Source organism: Corticium candelabrum, chromosome 5 (assembly GCF_963422355.1).
Source record: "Corticium candelabrum chromosome 5, ooCorCand1.1, whole genome shotgun sequence".
NCBI classification, from domain to species: domain Eukaryota; kingdom Metazoa; phylum Porifera; class Homoscleromorpha; order Homosclerophorida; family Plakinidae; genus Corticium; species Corticium candelabrum.
Genome location: NC_085089.1, coordinates 430,488 through 453,165, shown reverse-complemented (window position 1 = coordinate 453,165; position 22,678 = coordinate 430,488). Strand labels below are relative to the sequence as shown.

General features: G+C 42.3%; 3 protein-coding genes across 3 annotated transcripts; 1 reads left to right on the top strand and 2 right to left on the bottom strand.

Annotated features, from left to right (window-relative positions):
* Positions 1-24: 24 nt before the first annotated feature.
* On the bottom strand, positions 25-12,805 carry LOC134179913 (uncharacterized). Its single transcript, XM_062646934.1, has 10 exons — positions 12,708-12,805; positions 7,915-8,418; positions 4,128-4,282; positions 3,890-4,072; positions 3,655-3,814; positions 3,485-3,597; positions 3,312-3,430; positions 2,928-3,241; positions 1,752-2,071; positions 25-647 (listed from the first exon to the last, which is right to left on the bottom strand). Exons 1-10 carry the CDS (start codon positions 12,715-12,717, stop codon positions 171-173), a joined length of 2,355 nt encoding a protein of 784 aa, XP_062502918.1. The 5' UTR covers positions 12,718-12,805; the 3' UTR covers positions 25-170.
* A 118-nt stretch (positions 12,806-12,923) lies between these two features.
* Positions 12,924-20,303, bottom strand: LOC134180110 (calcium-activated potassium channel subunit alpha-1-like). The gene is made up of 26 exons (XM_062647196.1): positions 20,106-20,303; positions 19,971-20,032; positions 19,379-19,490; positions 19,205-19,316; positions 19,074-19,149; positions 18,924-18,999; positions 18,769-18,858; positions 18,609-18,698; positions 18,461-18,549; positions 18,287-18,400; positions 18,049-18,154; positions 17,911-17,993; positions 17,665-17,734; positions 17,534-17,599; positions 17,381-17,473; positions 17,179-17,309; positions 17,044-17,115; positions 16,878-16,967; positions 16,495-16,822; positions 14,919-15,005; positions 14,659-14,745; positions 14,084-14,125; positions 13,793-14,021; positions 13,586-13,716; positions 13,380-13,517; positions 12,924-13,314 (listed from the first exon to the last, which is right to left on the bottom strand). Exons 1-26 carry the CDS (start codon positions 20,301-20,303, stop codon positions 13,102-13,104), a joined length of 2,985 nt encoding a protein of 994 aa, XP_062503180.1. The 3' UTR covers positions 12,924-13,101.
* Positions 20,304-20,384: 81 nt separating this feature from the next.
* On the top strand, positions 20,385-22,652 carry LOC134180112 (uncharacterized). The gene is made up of 9 exons (XM_062647198.1): positions 20,385-20,660; positions 20,905-20,981; positions 21,468-21,561; positions 21,619-21,647; positions 21,726-21,803; positions 21,865-21,940; positions 22,004-22,068; positions 22,136-22,272; positions 22,342-22,652. The coding sequence occupies exons 1-9, from the start codon at positions 20,523-20,525 to the stop codon at positions 22,650-22,652; spliced, it is 1,005 nt and encodes a 334-aa protein (XP_062503182.1). The 5' UTR covers positions 20,385-20,522.
* The last annotated feature ends 26 nt before the right edge of the window (positions 22,653-22,678 follow it).

Genomic DNA, 22,678 nt, shown 5'->3' with positions numbered 1-22,678 from the left:
TATGGTAAATGAGACTGCTTTCCTCGTCCCTAGGTAATAAATTAGATCTCATTTATTACCCTAGTATAGTCAAATGTGTATAATGACATCTTATCTCTAGCAACTGCCGTAATAGCAACTCGTCACAACAACAGCACACTATACAAATGCATTTCTATCTATTTGTCTGTTCACCATGGTTTCTCACACAGTGTCACATTCTTTACTCCATCCGTCACTCCCTTCACCATGCGTCGTGCACCACATCTTGTGTACTCCTCACTCTTCACAACTCTGTCGTTAACATTGAGAGCTTCACTTGCCTTCATCCTAGTGCTGCCATCCTCATGAGCCATCTGACAACACACCACACGCAGATCCCACTGACTCACAGATCGCAGTTGTCTTGTTCTGTCTTCACGATTCCCTTGATATCCAGTAAACAATTCTCCTAGACTTACTCCCATACTGTACACGTCTGCTCTTTGGTTGTTGGGTAAAGCGTTATTGGCCAATCTTTCTGGTGCAACATACAGTGTACTCATAGGACCCACTGACAGTGAGCCATCAGTAAAACGTGCAGAACCCAAGTCTCCTATCTTTGCTCTCATCACTGATGTGATGAGGATGTTTGTAGGACGAATATCACCATGCAGAATAGGACGAGGCTACAAACATTAACAAATAAAAAACTAAACCCAAAACTAACAATTGAGAAATAGACAAGCAGATGAGCAAACATGCACACAAGCAAATACACAAACGGATCAACAATTAAAAGGGAGGTCCAACAAAAATGAACTTAACTTGTATGAGTAGATCTTACGAAGACAAATCGATCGGTATAAGTTACTCCGTTATCTTCGCTTTTGTAAACGAGAACGAGCGATGTTTCTGTGATGTGCAACGCCCACGCGCCTGCTCTTTCAAGCTCCGCCCACTGCGAACGAATCAATGCATTTACGGATGACTGCTACGAATATATCGAGAATGACGAATGTGAATGCGAAGATACTATAAAGATCTGCCTTCTTGCCATCAGTGGTTCCTCTCTAAAGTAAAATGGTGTGGATAGAGCTGTTTCCCCGCCAGACTTGCAAGCAGAATTCCTCAATACCACGGCTTACCTAGAGAACGCGCTTTTGCTTGAGTATTTGTTTATTCTTGTTCTTTTAATATCCGAAGAGAAACGTACAGCGCGCCGTTTGGCGTGAGCTACAGAGGATAAGCCTATTTTTCATCCGGGATTGTAAACTTCTACCAATCAGCGGCAAAAGAAAGTGAGCAGACCGGATGTGAAAATAGGAACGTCTGTAGCACACGCCAGACAGCGCGCTGAACGTTTCTCTTCGGATATTAAAAGAACAAGGATAAACAAATATTCAAGCACAAGCGCGTTCTCTAGGTAAGCCGTGGTATTGAGGAATTCTGCTTGCAAGTCTAGCGGGGAAACAGCTCTACCGACACCATTTTACTTTAGAGAGGAACCACTGACGGCAAGAAGGCAGATCTTCATAATATCTTCGCATTCACATTCGTCATTCTCGATATATCCATAGCAGTCACCCGTTCGCAGTGGGCGGAGCTTAATCGACCAGGAAGCGCGGAGCAGGCGCGTGGGCGTTGCACATTACATCGCTCGTTCTCGTATACAAAAGCGAAGATAACGGAGTAACTTATACCCATCGATCTGTCTTCGTAAGATCTACTTATACAAGTTAAGTTCATTTTTGTTGGACTTCCCCTTTAAACAATACGTACAGTCTGCTTACCAAATTGTGCAAATATGTGAGGCCACTCAAACAATCATGAGCAAGATCTGTCTGTTCTCTCAATGTCAAGTAGATGCCACTCACGTGTGCTGCTTCAATGACGTCTGACAATGAAGCCTGTAATAGTTCCATGATCAGACAGAATGGAGCATCCAGTTGACGAGTGACACCACACACGGCAGCAATATTGGGATGGTGTAATCTGGAAGAAACACACACTTCCTGTTCAAACAGACGTCTCTGGTAATGATCCCTTGCCAGTTCCCTGTGTAACAGTTTGACAGCCACTGGGCAGCCACGCCAGTAGCCAACACGAACAGCTGAACAACACATACAAACATCAAATATTAAACAACATGATCAACACAACAGCACATAAATAAATATAAAACTAACTACACAAAAGTATGCCTTCAGTCCTGTATTCAATTTGAGTTTTATCAACAAGTAACAAGTCTCCCACACTATCATATCCAAGTAGATATTAACAAGAACAAATGACAAGCAACAACCTTGACTTTGTAGTTACTACTTCCCACCCTTAATCCTCACAACACATCATATGTCATTATACAATTAGATGGTAATTTACAAGCTGCACACTCAACCTCTACTCTGTATTCTTACACCAGTTAGAAGAGAGCATGTCTGGATACCATTAACAAGTCAACCAGGCAAATATGTACACTTGAAACATGCATGATCACCATGTCTGGTCAACAGTACATACTACTACCAAAGTCAAGTCAAAGCCACACTGTTGTTCTAAACAACAAAGCTCTCATACTTTTAAAAATCATCCAATAAATGTATGTCAAGACTCCATAAAACACTAACCAGAGAAACACATGTTGCAGTTGTCACACATTACAGTATTTTAAATACTGCACCAACAGTCCATCATCCATACAATGTCTGGAAAACTACACATCAACACACCTAGCTCTGTGTGTGAACACATACACAGACAGACAGACAGACAGACAGACCGACCGACAGACAGACACACACACACACACACACACACACACACACACACACACACACACACACACACACACACACACCACGAGACCAACTTTCCACGGTCACCTTGCAATTTCCTTTTAGATTTCTCATTACAATACACATACACAAAGAAACAAAAAACACAAACTACCCAAAATTGCAACTCACATCCAAATGCTCCACTGCCTATTTCCTTATCACTCAGTTGTATGTCTTCTGCTGCAATGTTCAGCACCTCCTCGTTCTCCCTTACTCTTCTCTCTGCATCTTCACTTGCTGCCTCTGCATTTTTCAGCAATAAATCCATCTCTTCTACCCTTCGTTCTAGCTCTTCCTTCTCTTCTCTCATTCTATTCATTTCTCTCTGTCTCTCTTCTCTTTCATTCTCCACTTCATGTTGCAGAATTTGCCTTTCATCAATCAATTCTTCAATCTGTTTGTCTTTCTCCTCACACAAAGCTCTCGCTTCATCTGTTCTGCTCCTAAACAACAATAAACTGTACTGTACGTTTCCATTCATAACACATCACTATCCATCACTCATTCACAAACCTTTCCACATTCAGCTGCACATTACACTCATCATTTAATCGTTCGCTTTCATCTAGTCGACTCTGCAATTGTGAATTTCTTTCTGTGAGATGTCCAATCTGTTCCATTAATTGCCTTGTCTGTCACACAAATCATCAACCAACATGTTTTCATGTCTAACATGTGACTGTCACCTCTTGACTTGTCTCACCAGCAAGAGAGGCACTTGCTAACTCATGAGAAACAGCACGTACACCATTTCCTGCTGCTGGTAAACCATTATGAAGAACTGATGGATGACAAGGATCTAAACACAAAATGAGTTTAGTTTACACATGGTAGATATCAATCAACAGTCACTCACTCCACTGGTAGAAACATGGATTAGAGGCAACAGAATAAGATACAAGAAAATCAGATGAAGAACGACCACCAAATACACTGATGGCTACCGTGTCATCTGATAGTGTAACACAACCAACAGAATGATCACAGCGATCAAACTCTTCACCATCAATCAAAAGCTAACACAACACGAAAACATCAATTCAAACTGTGTTTCTAGTTTCTGCACTCTTTTTTCCCTTCTCACTTCTCACCTTCTCACTGCTGCCTCTCATCACATCTATCATCCAACAGTCTTGCACAACACTTACATCATATCCTCCCATCAGTAACACCTTAATCTCTTCATCTCTATCTCTACAGCATATTGTACACATAGTGTGGTGACATCTTGGTTGTGGCCACAATGGAGAAGATGGTGCGATGTGAGTCCACATCTACAAAAACACAAATTAGAAACAACAGGAATAAGCACCATCAACCACACACTACCATTTCCTGCATATCCAATAACCACAAATCATTCAAACGTCTCTGATGTTGAGAACCACCAAACAAGATGGCCCTTCTCTCATCCACAGCTGTCAGTGTGTGACCAGCACGTGAAGATGGTTTACGACCAGTCACACTCACTGGAGACCAATAATCTGACACAAACACATACTAGTCACATGCACGCACGCATGCACACACACACACACACACACAGACACACACGCACACACAGACAGACAGACACACACACACACACACACACACACACACACACACACGCACAAACACACACACACACACACACAGACACACACGCACACACAGACAGACAGACACACACACACACACACACACACACACACACACACGCACAAACACACACACACACACACAGACACGGACACACACACACACAGACACGGACACAGACACACACAGACACACACAGACACACACAGACACACACACAGACACACACACAGACACACACAGACACACACAGACACACACACACACACACACACACACACACACACACACACACACACACACACACACACACCTAAACCTAACCTAAACATCAAGAGCTAGCTGCCTCTCAGAGGTCACGCCCCCAGCTGTTAAGCTGGGCCCTGTGCACTCGCTGCTCAAGGACCTCTGGGACTGTGCTAGCAAACTGCACCGACTTGTGAAACCAACTGTGGTGTGAGCACCCAAAGTCTCACCAAAACACCAGTGGCTGATGTCATGTCACAGCCGATGGCCGCTTAGGTCCCCAGTCAATGACCAGTAGCCTCGAACTTCCAGACCAGAGAGCGTGCGAACTCTAGTCTGGACAAAGTCGATACTAAAGTGATTTCGGAAATTGCCTTCTAAGCCAATCAGCTCCTTACAACCGGAATGTCAGTTGTAAATTCTGATTGATTTAGCAGTAATTGGTAATGCTAAGTGCACTACCGCTGATTGCGCGTGTGAAATCCTCGTGAGCGGCTAAGTGCACGCCAGAGCCGTGATGAAGACTCTAGTGCACGCACACATCTTAGTTTTAGTTTCAGCTTCAGTTCTTCGATATTTCAAGCCTGCGGTGAGAGGACATGCACAGCAGCGTTGCTAGACCATCATCTTTGACAACTGGTCGAGCGGTAGTCTCGCCAGTCGAGCGGTTAGACTAAAAGAATCAAAAAGAGTCATGGTTTTATGCCATTCACCAAGATATCACTGCAAACACGGCAGACGTCTCTTCTTTGTTCATGAGATCTTATGACATTTACAAATGATATGTTGATCTAGGTAAACAATCTTACGCTGTTAGGCTACCATTTAGCATCGCTTTGATAAATACTTCCGACATCATTTTAGTATCGACTTGGTCCAGACTAGAGTTCGCACACTTCGCGCCGCTCTCTGGCCTGGAAGTTGGAGGCTAAATGACCAGGTGCTCATTCATACTCCTGAGTCGAGAGAAGCAAATGTGTGTTAGTTTCTTGCTTAAGGAAATTATGCCATCACTGTGACTTGCACTTGCAACCCTTCAAAGTCAAAGATGTAAACACTCCATAAGATAACTCTCTAACCAACTGAGCTATCGCACCACACACACACACACACACACACACACACACACACACACACACACACACACACCATCCATGCATGCACGCACGCGCGCACACACACACACACACACACACACACACACACTGCACGTATGCATGCACATCATTATCATCCCCTCACCACCCTACGTACCCCACTTCACCACGTACCCCACTTCACCACGTACCCCACCCCACCCCACCACGTACCCCACCCCACCCCACCACGTATCCCACCCCACCCCACCACGTATCCCACCCCACCCCACCACGTATCCCACCCCACCCCACCACGTATCCCACCCCACCCCACCACGTATCCCACCCCACCCCACCACGTATCCCACCCCACCACGTATCCCACCCCACCACGTATCCCACCCCACCACGTATCCCACCCCACCACGTATCCCACCCCACCACGTATCCCACCCCACCACGTATCCCACCCCACCACGTATCCCACCCCACCACGTATCCCACCCCACCACGTATCCCACCCCACCACGTATCCCACCCCACCACGTATCCCACCCCACCACGTATCCCACCCCACCACGTATCCCACCCCACCACGTATCCCACCCCACCACGTATCCCACCCCACCACGTATCCCACCCCACCACGTATCCCACCCCACCAGGTATCCCACCCACCAGGTACCCCACCCACCATGTACCCCACCCACCAGGTACCCCACCCACCAGGTACCCCACCCACCAGCTACACCCACCAGCTACCCTCACCAGCTACCCTCACCCCCACCAAGTACCCCACCAAGTACCCCACCCCACCAAGTACCCCACCCCACCAAGTACCCCACCCCACCCCACCAAGTACCCCACCCCACCAAGTACCCCACCCCACCAAGTACCCCACCCCACCAAGTACCCCACCCCACCAAGTACCCCACCCCACCAAGTACCCCACCCCACCAAGTACCCCACCCCACCAAGTACCCCACCCCACCAAGTACCCCACCCCACCAAGTACCCCACCCCACCAAGTACCCCACCCCACCAAGTACCCCACCCCACCAAGTACCCCACCCCACCAAGTACCCCACCCCACCAAGTACCCCACCCCACCAAGTACCCCACCCCCACCAAGTACCCCACCCCCACCAAGTACCCCACCCCCACCAAGTACCCCACCCCCACCAAGTACCCCACCCCCACCAAGTACCACACCCCCACCAAGTACCACACCCCCACCAAGTACCACACCCCCACCAAGTACCACACCCCCACCAAGTACCACACCCCCACCAAGTACCACACCCCCACCAAGTACCACACCCCCACCAAGTATCACACCCCCACCAAGTATCACACCCCCACCAAGTACCACACCCCCACCAAGTATCACACCCCCACCAAGTATCACACCCCCACCAAGTATCACACCCCCACCAAGTATCACACCCCCACCAAGTATCACACCCCACCAAGTATCACACCCCCACCAAGTATCACACCCCCACCAAGTATCACACCCCCACCAAGTATCACACCCCCACCAAGTATCACACCCCCACCAAGTATCACACCCCCACCAAGTATCACACCCCCACCAAGTATCACACCCCCACCAAGTATCACACCCCCACCAAGTATCACACCCCCACCAAGTATCACACCCCCACCAAGTATCACACCCCCACCAAGTATCACACCCCCACCAAGTATCACACCCCCACCAAGTATCACACCCCCACCAAGTATCACACCCCCACCAAGTATCACACCCCCACCAAGTATCACACCCCCACCAAGTACCACACCCCCACCAAGTACCACACCCCCACCAAGTACCACACTCCCACCAAGTACCACACTCCCACCAAGTACCACACACCCACCAAGTACCACACCCCACCAAGTACCACACCCCACCAAGTACCACACCCCACCAAGTACCACACCCCCACCAAGTACCACACCCCCACCAAGTACCACATCCCCACCAGTACCACACCCCATCACCACACCACCCCATCATCCCACTACACACCCCCACTCAAGTAGTAAACAGATGACTACTATACCCTTAGCCCGGATAGCCAGGTCTTGGGTAAAAACTGTGAAATAGTCATCTCATTGACTTTGTTTAAGATGTTGTGCAAACACTGCAAACTAAAATCTCCTACAAACTCATAACCAGTAACATATTCAATAACTCATCTCACTTGTCTCAGGATCAAATGACCACAATTCATTGTTCCAACAATAGTCATTATCCCTCTGGTATTCAGCTTGTAAATGTCGTCTGTCTGGCATCAATGGGCCATGTCCACCCATCATTATAAGTTTGCCATTCACACAACACATTGCTGCTCCCCATCTTCCTGCAGGTTTTGTTCCTTCTATTTCCACTCTCCTCCATCTCATCTCCTTAATGTTCAATTTGTATAATTCATCTAATGTTCTACGTGGTGCTATACTAGTCAATCCTCCATATGAATAGATGGTATTGCCAACTACAGCACTGCATGCTGATCTACAAGGTGTCGGTGTGTCGTTAGCATCAGCAGTATATGCAGTATAAGCATCCCACACCCCAGATATCATGTTCATACTATACAAGTTGACTCGATAGTCAAAGCCACCAGCTGAGTCAGACGCTCCTCCCCAAACAAACATTTTCTCTCCTATTACAACACTCTCGTGGTATGCTCTTCCAGCTGATTGAGCTACAACAACACTTCATCATTGTCTCATACTGTGAAACCAACAAGTTGTGTGCTAAATACACTCATATGGTTTAGTGTAGTAAACAACTACAGAACTTGACAGAACAATAACAACAATGTTGATACAATAATTACTTCACCAATTTGTTTTAAAATAAATAGGCGCGACTCCAGTATCGCCAACCTGGTCTTGCAAGTGACGTCTTGTGACTACTACTAGTAAATGAAGCTGTGTTTACACCGTCGCTTCAGAGCTACGTGTGTGTGTGTGTGTGCACGCGCGCGCGCATGTGTGTGTGCGCGTGCATGTGCGTGTGTGTATTTATTGTGAATATTAATATAAATTTTATTAATTTTTGTCTATTTATTGTCATTATCATCAATTAGTCATTAGCTGGTTGCTAGAGTGTATAATTCTTTGAAAACCCAGGGATGCGCCAATGTGATTAAAGATAATTAACTAAATATCATCAATGTCCCACACTACACTTCGAATTCAGTGTGGTAGGTGTACCTAATTATGGACACTCCCCGGTAATTTGAGTTACAATCGCTGTTTTCTCTGGTAGCCTGCACACGAAGAAACAGTGAAACATGTCCGATATACGCACCAATGTCTAGGCGTCGTAACGGTACCTGTACGAATAGAATCGCACAACGTCAGCTAGCACACTAGCACAATATACGGGATAACGTCTGTAAACAGCCTGGATGCGGGGTGTATCCTAATTGTGGACACTTTTTCTCCGTTACAGAAAGCGACTGAGCCTGAGTAACAGCTGGACTAGATACCTGAATGGTTGCCTCGCAAGCTGATATTTTGGGCCGCAATCAAAACCATGTTCTGTGGTGTATCACCTCTGTGTAAAATGGCATCGTGCCTTTCAAATTTTGCAAAAACCAAGTGTTCTGTCTCCGATACAATGCAGGAGACAATCAATCATGTTTAGATGAACGTCTGAACTGTAAACTGTGGTTCTATCATCTTTTTGCATTGCTAGTGGAGCTGATTATTGATATCAGACAACGTAGCTTTGACCTTCCATCTATCCTAGGTAAGTTTGTAGGTTTTCATTTTGTGTCTTATTGTTGTCAGATCTAGTAGCAGTGAAGACAATCAAATTCTAACTGGATTACGAATGTCGCTGATATTGACATTCCATCTACTTTGTTCGTTCTCATTTCATACCCTATTGTGGCCAGATGTAGTAGCGGTGAAAACAACTAGATTGTCAGTGGATTACTGATGTCCAGATCTAGTATGAGTGAAGATATTCACGTGTTTACTGGACTGGAAATACACGTTTGCTCCATGCACATAATACGCTTGTTTAGCACATTACAGTCAACATAACAATAGGCTCAAAACTTTACCAAGATACTCAATAATTGCTTAACTAACGTCAGGGCACTTTCATGATCCAACAAAAGATCGATTCGTATACCTCAACTTTGTGGGCGTGATGGGAGGAACCTTGTAGGTGCTAACAGTTTTGCAGGTGAATCGTGGTGATACACAACAGAACATGGTTTTGATTGTGGCTCAAAATACCAGCTTGTAAGGCAACCATTCAGGTATCTAGTCCAGCTGTTACTCAGACCCACTTGCTTTCTGTGGCAGAGAAAGAATGTCCACAATTAGGATACACTCCGTTTGGGCTGTTCACAGATGTTATCCCGTATATTTTGCTAGTGCGCTAGCAGACGTTGTGCGATTCCAGTCGTACAGGTATTGTTCCAAAGCTTAGACATTGGTGCGTACATCGGACATGTTTCCCTCTCTCTCCGTTGCAGGTTACCAGAGAAACAGCGTTTGTAACTCAAATTACCGGGGAGTGTCCACAATTAGGAACACCTACCCTACATGCACATGCGTGACAGCTGCATCTCTTGCACGGAGCAGGCTTGTTATCCACATTATTTCTCAATTCTGTATGTAGTGCTCTTGCTTGCATCACTTGAGGTGGACACGATTATCATGCTTTCGTTGAGCCGTTGCTATCATCTTTCATTCCGTTAATTAAAATTAATTTTTTGTAGCTAGAGATCGATATACGTGCACGGGAAATACTGTGAAGCGACCAGATCCAGAAGAAAGCATGCAGCGCAAAGTTTCCTATGAATCTTTCTTGCAAGACAACGTCGATCGTTCATCATCAGTCCTACTTACACCTGCAACTATATTCTTGCAGAGTGGGCTGGTTATCCACGTTATTTCTCAATTCTGTAGCATTCAACCTTGCATCACTAGCAGTTAACTACTGAGGCGGACAAGATTATCATGCTTTCGTTGAGCCGTATGTTGCTAGCATCTTTCGTTCCGATGATAATTCATTGTAGCTAGATAGATAAAGATTGATCTCGTACGTCTCCTAGAAATACTGTGAAGCGACATGTAGTGACTGGATCCAGAAGAAAGCAGCATTAGCATTTCCTACGAATCTTTCTTGCAAGACGCCGCCGATCGTTCATCATCAGTACTACTTACAGCTAAAACATATTGCTCTCTTGAAGCAGACATGTTGGTCGTGCGCAACGATACACATGCATGGTCATGGAACCTTCGCTTGGCTTCTTGAAGAACGATGAATTCGTTTGTTTTGCAATTCTTTTGTAAAAAAGTAACAGATGCGTACAACTCTAGCCTGAACTTTACTCTGCGCTTCTCAGTTTGACGACAGTTTGACGTTTTTACTATGGATATGATATCTCGGCTTTTCTGCGAGATTGTTATGTCACCCATTGTTGGTGTCCCAAAGAACTGCTGATTGGTATGGCGTGTGATCTCTGCCAAAACTCCCACAACGCAAACAGACCTCGGTAGCACAATGCAAACAAACCTCGGTAGCACAACGCAAACAGACGTCGGTAGCACAACGCAAACAGACATCGGTAGCACAACGCAAACAGACCTCGGTTTCGCAACGCAAACAGAACCTAATTAAGTTCCGTGCACAATGCAAACAGAAATTGCAAGTAGAAGCTGCAGAAGTTCATTTCTTTTGCTAATGCGTATTGATAGTGATGCATAGTCACTCTAGAGAACAAGTCTAGAAAAACTTTGAGAAAATAATGGGTTTGTAGGGATGGGTATGTGAGTGAGGCGCTACATAGCCTGGCTGACAAAAATAAAATGTGACGCGTTTCCTAGACGACGTAAATTCTGAGACTACCTAATTGTAAGTGTCAGTGTTAGTAGTCTGGCTACCATTCGGACCATTTACAGTCTAGCGTTAGGTGGCCGGTTCTGAGATTTTATACTGAGCTTTAAGACATCTGAATAGAACGCGTTTGGATACTTTGTATGGGCGGCCATTTCAGATTCATCGCATCTCTAATAGATTGGGAAGGCCCGCACTCTCTGATAGATTGGGTGACTACAACCATGTCGACATGGCAAACATAGCATCACCTGTTGATGCTCAAGAGCAGGATGTACACATTGACCCTCTAACAGACAGTGATTCATTTGGCATCGATAGCTACTTGACAATGAAGAATATTGCCTAATCTCAAATATGAGATCTTTGAATAGAATTTTGTTTAGTATTGAGTTGTCATGAATTTTGACTAGTAAATGATTTGCCCTACCCTACGACTCTCTAAACTTACGCTGTATCTTGCAGAGTTAATTAATCTTCTTTACCAGCAATAACTTGCATGTGCAATAAACTCTTCTCTATACGGGTACGTACTAGACTCGGGCGGTGTGCAGCACACCTCTTTTTGCATCAGCTAGGCTGTTGTGAGCGATTTATACGTTTTCCTGAGCACATGCAGTGTACCTTCTAGGTACAGTATGTACAGTATGTGTATTTGCAACACTTGCCTATTTCTTACCTCCTGAACACAACAATCCATGCAACATTACATCCTAGTAAACACAACATAGTAACGCTTAACCGACGTCTGTTTGCGTTGTGCTACCGAGGTCTCTTTGCGTTGTGCTACCGACGTCTGTTTGCGTTGTGGGCGTTTTGGCAGAGATCACACGCCATAGATTGGCTCAACAAATTCCGGTGATTCACGCCGATATGCTATTGTTACATCAGCTATTTTTCGCGTCCCAAAGGACTGCTGATTGGCTGGACAAACTCCCAAGTGTGACACACGGTTACAAAAACATACATACCGACAGACAGTCAATTCAGCCAGTTTAGAGTAAGCTTCTCGCGAAGCAGTCCACCACTTCCAGTATTACGTATAGTCAGTACTGGGGCGGTTTGGGGGACGCTGGAGTCGCACATGCTCTTCGTGAAAAACGACGATTGTTTACAACAACAACTTACCGTTACCCATTCTTGCTCTTGACAAGATGTCGCTGGATCTGCAGTGGTGAGTTAGAGGTAGTAGACGCCAACCTAACTGCCGACGACGTGGCGCAAGCGCAGCTAGTACACACCTTCCTTTTCAAAGAGTAAGTACGCTAGCGCACGTTACAGGGTCCATAGTACAGTACACATACATGTACCGTTACTTTGTTATGCAGTCCAACAGCTCAAGACATCAAATATCATCATGTAATTCAAACTCTTATCAAATACAAATTGTAGATGATTTCATTCAACATCTGTATGTTGAGTGAGCTAACTAGTTCAAGTAAAATTGCAAAATGAAAAGCATTGCTGCACGAAGTATAATAAAAATGCACTGCGTATGATTATAAACCTGTCTGTCCACAAATCAGATTGTTGACATTTCTGGCTCAGCAGAAGGTGGCAAGAGAACAAACACAAGATCATCATTCCTCAGAGGATATTCAAAAGCAGGCAATGTGATAACATAACGCCGCTCTGGACTCTCTGGTTTAGGCACATACCTTCGGTACAGCCCTAGACACATAAGTCCATGTGCTCGCAGCAAAGAAACAAACATTTGTCCAAATGAGTTTCCAGTCTATAAATCGTTATAATAGAGTTAACAGCAAAACATCTCGTATGGTAATTAATAATAATGTTTACTTTGAATTGGCTAAAAGGTGCCTCAAAGAAGGACTTCTGTACAACTCTGCAATACTGTTGTTGACCAGAGTTGTTCTTGTCTGTACCCAAGTTCAGCAGCATACCCAGCAAAGTCATTATGTTAGAATCGGCATAGACCTGAATTTGTAAAGAATAATAGGTGAGTAAACAAGTTCAAGCAAGTGTAAGTCAGAATGAGTATTTACAGAGCTAACTGTAGAATCAACAATAGAAGCACTGATAGCATTGCCAAATGCGAATGCTTGTGTCTCAAAAAGTGATGCATTTGGAGAATCTTCGTCAGTCTGATCCAGAAACTGTACATTTGAGTCATTTCCTGTAGGCATGCAACAACAGGCAGCGCATTAAGAGCAACTACAACAAATTCATATTTATCAATTTCATTAATTAACCTAGATCAGTAAGGACTGGAACATCAATTCCTCTCGTAACTCCTTGCCCATCTTCTCTACAATCAAATGTCATTGTTTTTAGGGTTAGAGTTCCCAATACACTTTCCTTGTCATTAAGGAACACATCACTAGAGGTGCCTTCATTACGGCCAGCAGCAGTTAAGAAGACACACATCGAGCACGAATTCACTGAAACTCGACAAAGATCTTCCTTCTCCAGTGCAGAACCCTGCAACATACAAACGATGTCATTTAGACCACATCATATGCACACAAATTGACACTTCATACACAAACAATCTTCAAGGAATGAAAATGTCCAATGTTTGGCCACTACACACATTTACAAAATACAAGTTAACAAAGGTCAATGAGTTATGTTGCTTGATTGTAGTGTTTGAGATTAAAGTATCGTTCAAAAACAACATTCGTCGATGCAGCTAGCCAAGTGCAAGATGAACGAATCAAGACAAAAATTATTTATATAACTAAAATGGAATTAATTGTCTTTACAACAGCATTACACAGTCTGAGGAACTCCAGTAAAGTGTAGTACTTTCTAAATTAAATAAATGTTGGCAATGTTATCTCGAGGCATGATGTGTCATTAAAATTCATATACTATCATATATATATATATATATATATATATATATATATATATATATATATATATATATATATATATATATATATATATTTATATATATATATGTGTGTGTGTGTGTGTGTGTGTGTGTGTGTGTGTGTGTGTGTGTGTGTGTGTGTGTGTAGATGATAGACTATATAATGACTTATCTTCCAAGCAATGTCTGTGACACCTATTATACTTTTAAAAACATTTGTAAATTTAGCTAATACATCACCTCTCTCCTAAGATACTCCTCGCTCCCCAGAAAGACAATTTGCTTCATTTCTGACCCATGCAGATTAGCTGCACGCAATGGAATCAGCTAATAGTACAAACACGATATATATACGTAGTGTAGAATTTGGTAGTTAGTTCTGTTTAAATGTAAAAGTAAAAGTAAAAATAAAAAAAAAATAAAAAAAATATATATATATATATATATATATATATTTCATAACCATGAAACAGTCAGTATGATCCAAAATTGAATCTCACCAAATTTTTCAAGCCAATCAAACAAGAACTTTCATTTCCAAAAATACAAACGACAATGTGTCCGGAACGAACAGTTTCCGTTGGTTTCTATAAAAAAAAAGTATATATACCAATGCAACAAGTTGATATTAATAAAAATACTGCGGATATACATTCTTATGTAAAATGCCAACAACAAAATAAATAGACTATAAATTAATATCAAAATGCAACACAACAAAAAAGATGTATACAAATAAACCAACAAACAGAGCAAGATAAATTGACAAATTAGACTACTAATTAAGACTAACTAATTAAGAACTAACTAATTAACTAACTAACTAATTAAAAACAGACAGAAACACAGGCAAACTTGTGCCAAATCTAGTGTGTGAATGTAGTGCACATTTGCATGTCCATCCACACACAAACATAGTCTCGCGTAGCCAGCCCTCCCCTTTTCTTTTTCAGTAGGTGGGGAAATAGAAAAGGGAGGGGCTATCAACATGAGACTAGCACAAACACACCCACCCTGTGTGGTGTGTGCATGCGTGAGTGTGTGTGTATGTGCATGTGTGTGAGTCACTCTCTCGGATCTTGTGGTATCAACGTAAGATCAAGACCAGCACCAAGGTTCGTCTTTTGAACAGTGTGATCCTTCCAACCTTGCTGTATGGTCTCGAGTGCACCGTCCTCCATGAGCCTCATGTTCATCGTCTTGAGTCCTTTTTGATTCGTTGCCTTTGAATTATATTGGGGATCTCAGTCAGGGAGCACAAGCATCACACTACGCTACGCAAGATGGCTAAACAGCAAAGGATCTCATCGATTCTCTTACAATGTCGTCTCCGTTTTCTCGGACATCTCTCAAGAATGTCCAATGATCGCTTACCCAAGGCACTTCTTGTGTCTACTCCTGTTGGTTGCAAGAATGATGTTGTATCTGGTGACCTCAAACAGTGTAACTTGTTGGAATCCTGGAGAGAGAAAGCTGAAGAGCGCAACTCTTGGTGCTCCATCATCAAACGTATTGTAGAGCATTTCAACAAGAAATCAGAAAACAGAGAGAAGAGCCTCAGAGATGACAGAAAACGATGGCATGAACAACGACTCGTAAAAACTGAGAGTCTTCTGCACTGTAACCACCCTGGCTGTTCATTTCAGGCATTTAACAAGACAGGCTTGATTAGTCACCAACGTTGTCATTCTTCCGCCACAAGGATTCCATGTCAGTTTTGTCAGCAGACTTTCAAACAACAAGGTCTCTATAATCACCAGCGCATTTGTCGAGACAGACCTCGAGCAGTGTAGACTTGATGTTTTTGGCCTGCATCTCCTGTACCCTCGTGGTAATCATGGAGCACAAGCAGCAAATGGATGGATGGATGGATGGTGTGTGTGTGTGTGCATGTGTGTGTGTGTGTGTGTGTGTGTGTGTGTGTGTGTGTGTGTGTGTGTGCGCGCGCGCGTGCATGTGTGTGTGTGTGTGTGTGTGTGTGTGTGTGTGTGTCTTTAATACATAAAACATGCCATGCTTTAGCTATAACAAATAACAAATAATAATATCATATAAGCATCCTCATAAACAACTGACCAGTAGAGCATCTTCAAAATCAACAAAATCGTGATAATAGTAAGATTTCGTTGAATCAAGCTGCAAGTCGCCCATATCAACTTCATTGGCATCTACAGCAACAGCATCCATTTCCTCCTTTCCTATGTCCCTCGTCTCAGCATCCATATCTTGCATGTTTCCTGTAGCAAACATTGGATTCTGGATACAGACACCATCTTCAACGTTATATTGTCGTTGCTTTTTAGAATCAGTATTTCTCAATTTCATAGGAGAATAAGAACGTCGCCTCTGAGATGAAGTGATCAAACCTTTCACGAAAGATTCTTCATTTGTGAAATACGTTGCACTAATATAAACAATTACTATCAACAAATAGCAAAAATGTCTTAACGTAAGTTTGCCTTTCTGTGTCATCCTCATCATGAGCTAAGAAAAATCCTTTAGTTTTGGCCTTTAACACAAAATTCTCATCCGAAGGATTGATGTACACCCTGAAGCAAACCATACAACTTAAGATACCTTGTATCAAATAACAGCACAACAATCCACTCTTTGTGTTCTACATACCGTGACTGCCCACTCAAATCAGATGGATTCTCAACACCCAACAACAGCAGGCTCCATTTTGTGTAACATATTCTGTAACAAATTGAGCTCAACACATTCCAGAAGTAATCTTGGAGACAAGCAAGCATAACTAACTCAGCAACACTTTGAAACGTCATTCCAGTAAATTCTGCAGATAACTGAGCTGGATAAAAATCATACCCACAACCTTGAAAATAGCTGTCTTTCCAATCGTCAGCAAGCCCTGCTGAATGCATCAATGGAAGCTGAAATAGGGAATTAATACCCAGTCTACTTCATGCTATTCACTGCAATCAACTAACGTCTTCCTATATACCTCATCTGGTGCAGATCTGATGCCAATCATGTTGGCTAGAAGTGTAGAAAAGCCAGGACACAAGCAACTCTGTGCTATCAAACTCAGCGTAATCTAAATCAACAACATGCTAACAAACAGTAATTGTCAAAATTTAAGTTTATATTCTTCAACCTCATTGACACAAATAACATCATCTTTCATATTTGGTTGGAAACTGGGAATACTATCCACTAGTTTCTATGCACAATTGCACTCATGCTATAGACCACTAAACAAATTACTGAACAGAATATACAATTGACCTTGTTCTTTTGCAGTAGCATCTGCATGATTACCCTTATCTTGGGATGATGATTCTTCACAGCAACAGCTCTACACCCAAAACCAAACAAACTGAATTCACACAATTTATACATGCAATAACAAATACTGTTAGACCAACACAAGCACTATAGTTCTTTCTAACAGTTTTTAGCATGGAAACAACCACGTCAATTGCTTCAGTTTACTTGTATTATTTTATTTAAAAATACAAAATTGCAATCAACCTCATTAAGTTCTCTGAGTCCTCCTGGTTCGGATCAAGACTGTTCTTGTCAGCCAATATGATGCATGCACTTGCTAAAGACAACTATAAAAGAGATCTTTATGTATGACAAGTAACCCTATAAAGATGGCAACATCACCTGAACTCTCTCTAGATCAACAGAGTTTAGAACTGATCCTTCGTAGTACTCTGCTCCAAGACTATAATACCGCAAGATAGACTTCATCTTGACATCGGGATGATCACTATGCAGATACAAGTATATGATAGTATAAAAGTAAAGTAACAGCCAAAGAGACAAACAAACACACAAACAGATAGACAGACAGACAAACAAGCAGGTAGACAAGCAGGCAGAACAACATCAATAACCCTACTTGTCCAAAAACACCACAGTTGTGTTGCCATTTTCATTTCTATCCTCATGGAAGAAATCTTGTAAAAACGTTTCCATGCTTGCAGTAGTCACATGACCACACACAACAACGTGACTGCCAATGACAGTAGCACTCAAAATCAGAGTCATGGTGAACATGACAAACTCATTATACTTTTCTGTTACTCTCTTGTAAGCTCCAGCATATTTGTTCCTCTGACCAATGTAATCAACTATGGCGGGAACATAGCTGGCAAACAAAGCCTATGCCACAAAAGGATACCAAAAAGTATTTAAAGAGGCTCAAAATACATCAAACCTACCAAACCTCCAACTATAAAAAAGATCATAAAAATTCTTCCCAAATATGTAATAGCAAAATAATCTCCATAGCCAACAGTTGACATGGTTACCTGACACAATGCAAATAAACTCTAAGCATATTAGACAGATCAATCTTCAATTAAGACGTCTCGTTCTCACAGCTATCATGTAGAGAGCCTCAAAGTAAGACCACTGTTGATTAACATAGCTGTTCTTGTCAAATTCCCAAGGATCACCAGTGTTTTCCAGCTACAAAAATGACACATGTAAACACTATGAGTAGAATGATAGGAAAGCATTATAGCAGTTATAACCAAGTGAACAAAACTGGCACCAACAATCCACAGAGTCACCAAGCTCATCACTGGCTCAATTGTCTGCAAAACCTTTCTAAACACGAGTCAAAAACAATGCAAGTACTCTAACAGAATAGTACTGTACTATATATCAAATTTGAGAACTACTTTGATTTTACAACTTTCCAAGCCTCCAGCAACTTTGGAAGCTCCAGAAGTCTGAACATTCGAAAAAAACTCAATCCTATAAAAACAACTCTAATTTCAGCTACAGCAAGAACTAGTACCATTATCTATACCAATCCACAACTGATTCAATGCTAGCGAGAGAATAATCGGTGGCACAGTAGCAAAATCAATGATTGATGAAACTTTAATCCAAAAGACCAATTTGTCTGTAGCAGACAAAAACTGCAAAAATGAGTGTGATATATACGTACTGTACAGATGTGACAAAATTACAATAGTCGCACCCGAAGTACAAAGTAGACCAAAAAATAGAGATTAAAGATGACATCAGCAATAAACCAGCCATCACTGTATAGTCCACCACATCTTTCTACCAGAAATGGCTCATCAGCAGTCCTACATGTCATTCATTAACATAACAGGTCATTGCACTACAAAAAGTTTCAAATACAATTCAAACAAGACTATACAAGTACACATACTAGTGTGCTACAATACTCTAATATAATCAATTGTACAGTACGACACTACCATAAAACCATACAGCGTACACAGAACTGCACACAATTAGACAATCCAGTGTAGACAATCCATGCATTTAGTTTTGACATCATAAATACGTACGTGCAGTACATATACCATATACTCAAAACACCCAAGACTCAAAGAGTCATCTACATTCAGTACTAGCAAACTTAAATCAAATGCTGTTAAAGCAGTTGCAACGTGTACAGTGTATACACTGAATGTTTGAAGCAAATGACAGTGCACGTGACATTCCAGCCTAGTAGGTGTGTCTCATTCAAGCACGTGACGTGACTATCTAGCAAATACCATCCTTCTACACTCGCTTAGTATTAGCTAAGTTAGCCAGACCGTATTGTTTCTCTGACGTAGACGATAAACGAGCCCGTATTGAAGAAAACTTCAACTGCAGCCTGCAGATTGCAGACGAAAGTGAACTTCTCAACACGTAGAACGCCCGCCAATTCATAATGCATCCATTCTTACCAATATCTTGCCTGTCGGACACTTCAACGAAACGACACGTCGTGCAATAAATGCAGACCGCAGACTGAACGTGAAGCCAGCGAATTGTTGACGACGCCTCACATGATACAGCCTCAAGAATCCGAGCAAAATTAAGAAACTAAAATATGGCACCAGGCTTGACGCCAAAAAGTAGTACCACTGCCTCTCACACCCCATAAAAATGATAAATCCTAACCTACAGTTGATTGGCAAGTTTACGCATGCGCAAATTCTACACGTTCGCGCCATGTTGAGCAAGCACCATCTTGAACTTCAGTTGTTACATAGCAGCACTTTAATTCATTGTTTATCTTGTATAACAGACTTGTGGTAAAATAGTAAATTTAGCAAACAAATTTAGCGCGCACAAAAGGCTGAAGTACGAGGCTTCTTAACATGGCATCAAAACATGTGTCTTACCTGAAGAGGGTCAACAACCAGTGTCTTCGGTTGGAGATAAAAATAATGGGGCGGCTGTTGTATAGAAACAAGAATCAACACCGCAGAGAAAAGGAATTTCAAAAGTTACAGAAGGTCTGTATGCTCTAGATCTAGCATAGCATGTCTGATTGAGTCAATTATACCTTGTAGAGGTTGTGTTACAACTACGCTCAGTATTCGGTTTGTCCCATCACGACAATGCAATTAGCATTCGTTGTTTTGATTAATTAATGAATAGGCTATGTCTAGTGAATTTCCAGAGGTGTGCATATGCATTAGCTAGGGTTATTGTAGACGTGTTAGCTAGGTTTGTTCTTCAACTTTGCTTATTTTGTAGCTTCATAAATTGGCCAAGAGAGTTTCTGACTCACCAGCTATTGACACCATCAACAAACTTCTAAAACAAATGATCAAGTAACAACTGTATAATAAATACGTAGTTTTAAATTTACAAACAGGTGGACTGGCTGACTGACAGACAGACAGACAGACAGACAGAAGATTGTTTCAAGAGACAGCCAAATAAACATAAATAGTCGTAGGTAGAACCAAGCACTATTGGCTTGGGTAGTATTTAGTTGCTTTGCTTAGATGGTTATAATAGTTCAATGTTTGAAAATATATGTATTGACAGACAGATAGACAGACAGACAGCAGACAGACAGACAGACAGACAGACAGACAGACAGACAAACCCAAACAGACAGACAGACCCAAACAGGCCGGCAGACAGACAGACAGAGACACATACACACAGACAGACAGACGGATTGACTGACGTGCATGACAAAACTATTGAGGACAGTCATTCAAGTAATAATTAATTAAGCAGACAATGGAACAGGCAAATCAACATGCAAATTTGGTATTCCTAATATTTATGTCTTAAATTTGTTGCAGACATCTTGTTAACAAGTCAGATTCTGATATCACAGAAGAAAACTTGACTAAAGTTTTAGCTGACTTTACATCATACGCCGAGCTGATCAAACATGTAATCAACAGTGCATTACATAGTTAGAGTTATGTTGACAAACATGTTTTGTACAAGGCAATCAGTTTTTGTCAAGACGCATACTGGTATTTCATTTTGCCATAGACCTAAATGTCCAACAGTTGTCATGTGCACTTTCTGCTGTGTTTTGTGTAATGTGTTAGTGGAATTGCTCGGCAACTTTCAATGGCTTGGTTTGTACCATTTACATTGACTATGGTCGCTGCAATCAGTCGCATATGGTCAGTTCATGACTTGTCATATATTGTAGCACAGTTAGTTAATATCATTGTGCTGTTCAAGGATTTGTCTTCGTTTTATTCTTCTCAAGGTGAATGAAATTGAAAGAGCAGTGAGAAAAATGGCGCAACAACTAGATGTTAGTGCACTGTGGTATCTTCACTTGCCATTTTCAAGCTTAAATTTATGCATTTGTTGTAAGATTGTCATCAGACAGGCTTCTGGAGCTCCAACTGTCACTCATGAAGACTCACAGCAGATAATAATGTAAACAAGAAATGGTTTTGTTGTTAACTTAATAAGATTTTGAAATGAGAATGTGTTGGTGTTTAAGGTCACCCTTGGTCTTACATGCAACTGTTGATCATGATGTCATGTTTGCTGAAATGCATTTGACAGAAAGGGATTGGAGTAGGGAGCGACACTCAGAGGAAGACGTGTGCAGTGATACTGCTAAAGTTGATATAGGAGGTATTTACAAGCTTGTTTGCTTAGTTCTTAATACTTTATCTAATTTGCTGTCACATACCTATTTGGCAGAGCCTATTGCAATAGACTGGACAATTGACAGTGATAATGACAAAAGAAGAAAAAGGACTATGAAGCAGAAAGGTTCAGCAAGCAATAAACGAAGAGGTGAACATGCTATACCAGTTTCCAAACGTAAACGTCAATCATCTAAGAAAGACTTCAAGCCTATACAATATTGTCACAAAGACTGTGAGAGTGGAAAGACTGTTGAGACCATTGATGGTCATAACAAGGAAGTTGAATGTCTACCAGAGACAACTAAGTGTGGCATGAGCAGCGATACAATAGATGATATTTTCAGTGTCCTGGACTCACCGTGAGTGCACGCATGTAAGGCAATTACAAT

Coding starts and splice junctions, on each gene's coding strand:
- LOC134180110 (XM_062647196.1), bottom strand. CDS start 20,303: ATGGGGTGTGAGAGGCAGTGGTACTACTTTTTGGCGTCAAGCCTGGTG. Junction 18,550..18,608: donor TTTTTATAGTTGGAGGTTTG/GTAGGTTTGATG, acceptor TTTGTGGCATAG/GCTTTGTTTGCCAGCTATGT. Junction 17,310..17,380: donor TCAGATCTGCACCAGATGAG/GTATATAGGAAG, acceptor TCCCTATTTCAG/CTTCCATTGATGCATTCAGC.
- LOC134179913 (XM_062646934.1), bottom strand. Junction 4,283..7,914: donor GTCATTTGATCCTGAGACAA/GTGAGATGAGTT, acceptor TGTTTGTGTCAG/ATTATTGGTCTCCAGTGAGT. Junction 3,815..3,889: donor TGAGAGGCAGCAGTGAGAAG/GTGAGAAGTGAG, acceptor GTGTTGTGTTAG/CTTTTGATTGATGGTGAAGA.
- LOC134180112 (XM_062647198.1), top strand. CDS start 20,523: ATGGCATCAAAACATGTGTCTTACCTGAAGAGGGTCAACAACCAGTGT. Junction 20,661..20,904: donor AATTTCAAAAGTTACAGAAG/GTCTGTATGCTC, acceptor CTTATTTTGTAG/CTTCATAAATTGGCCAAGAG. Junction 21,562..21,618: donor ACGCCGAGCTGATCAAACAT/GTAATCAACAGT, acceptor GTTTTGTACAAG/GCAATCAGTTTTTGTCAAGA.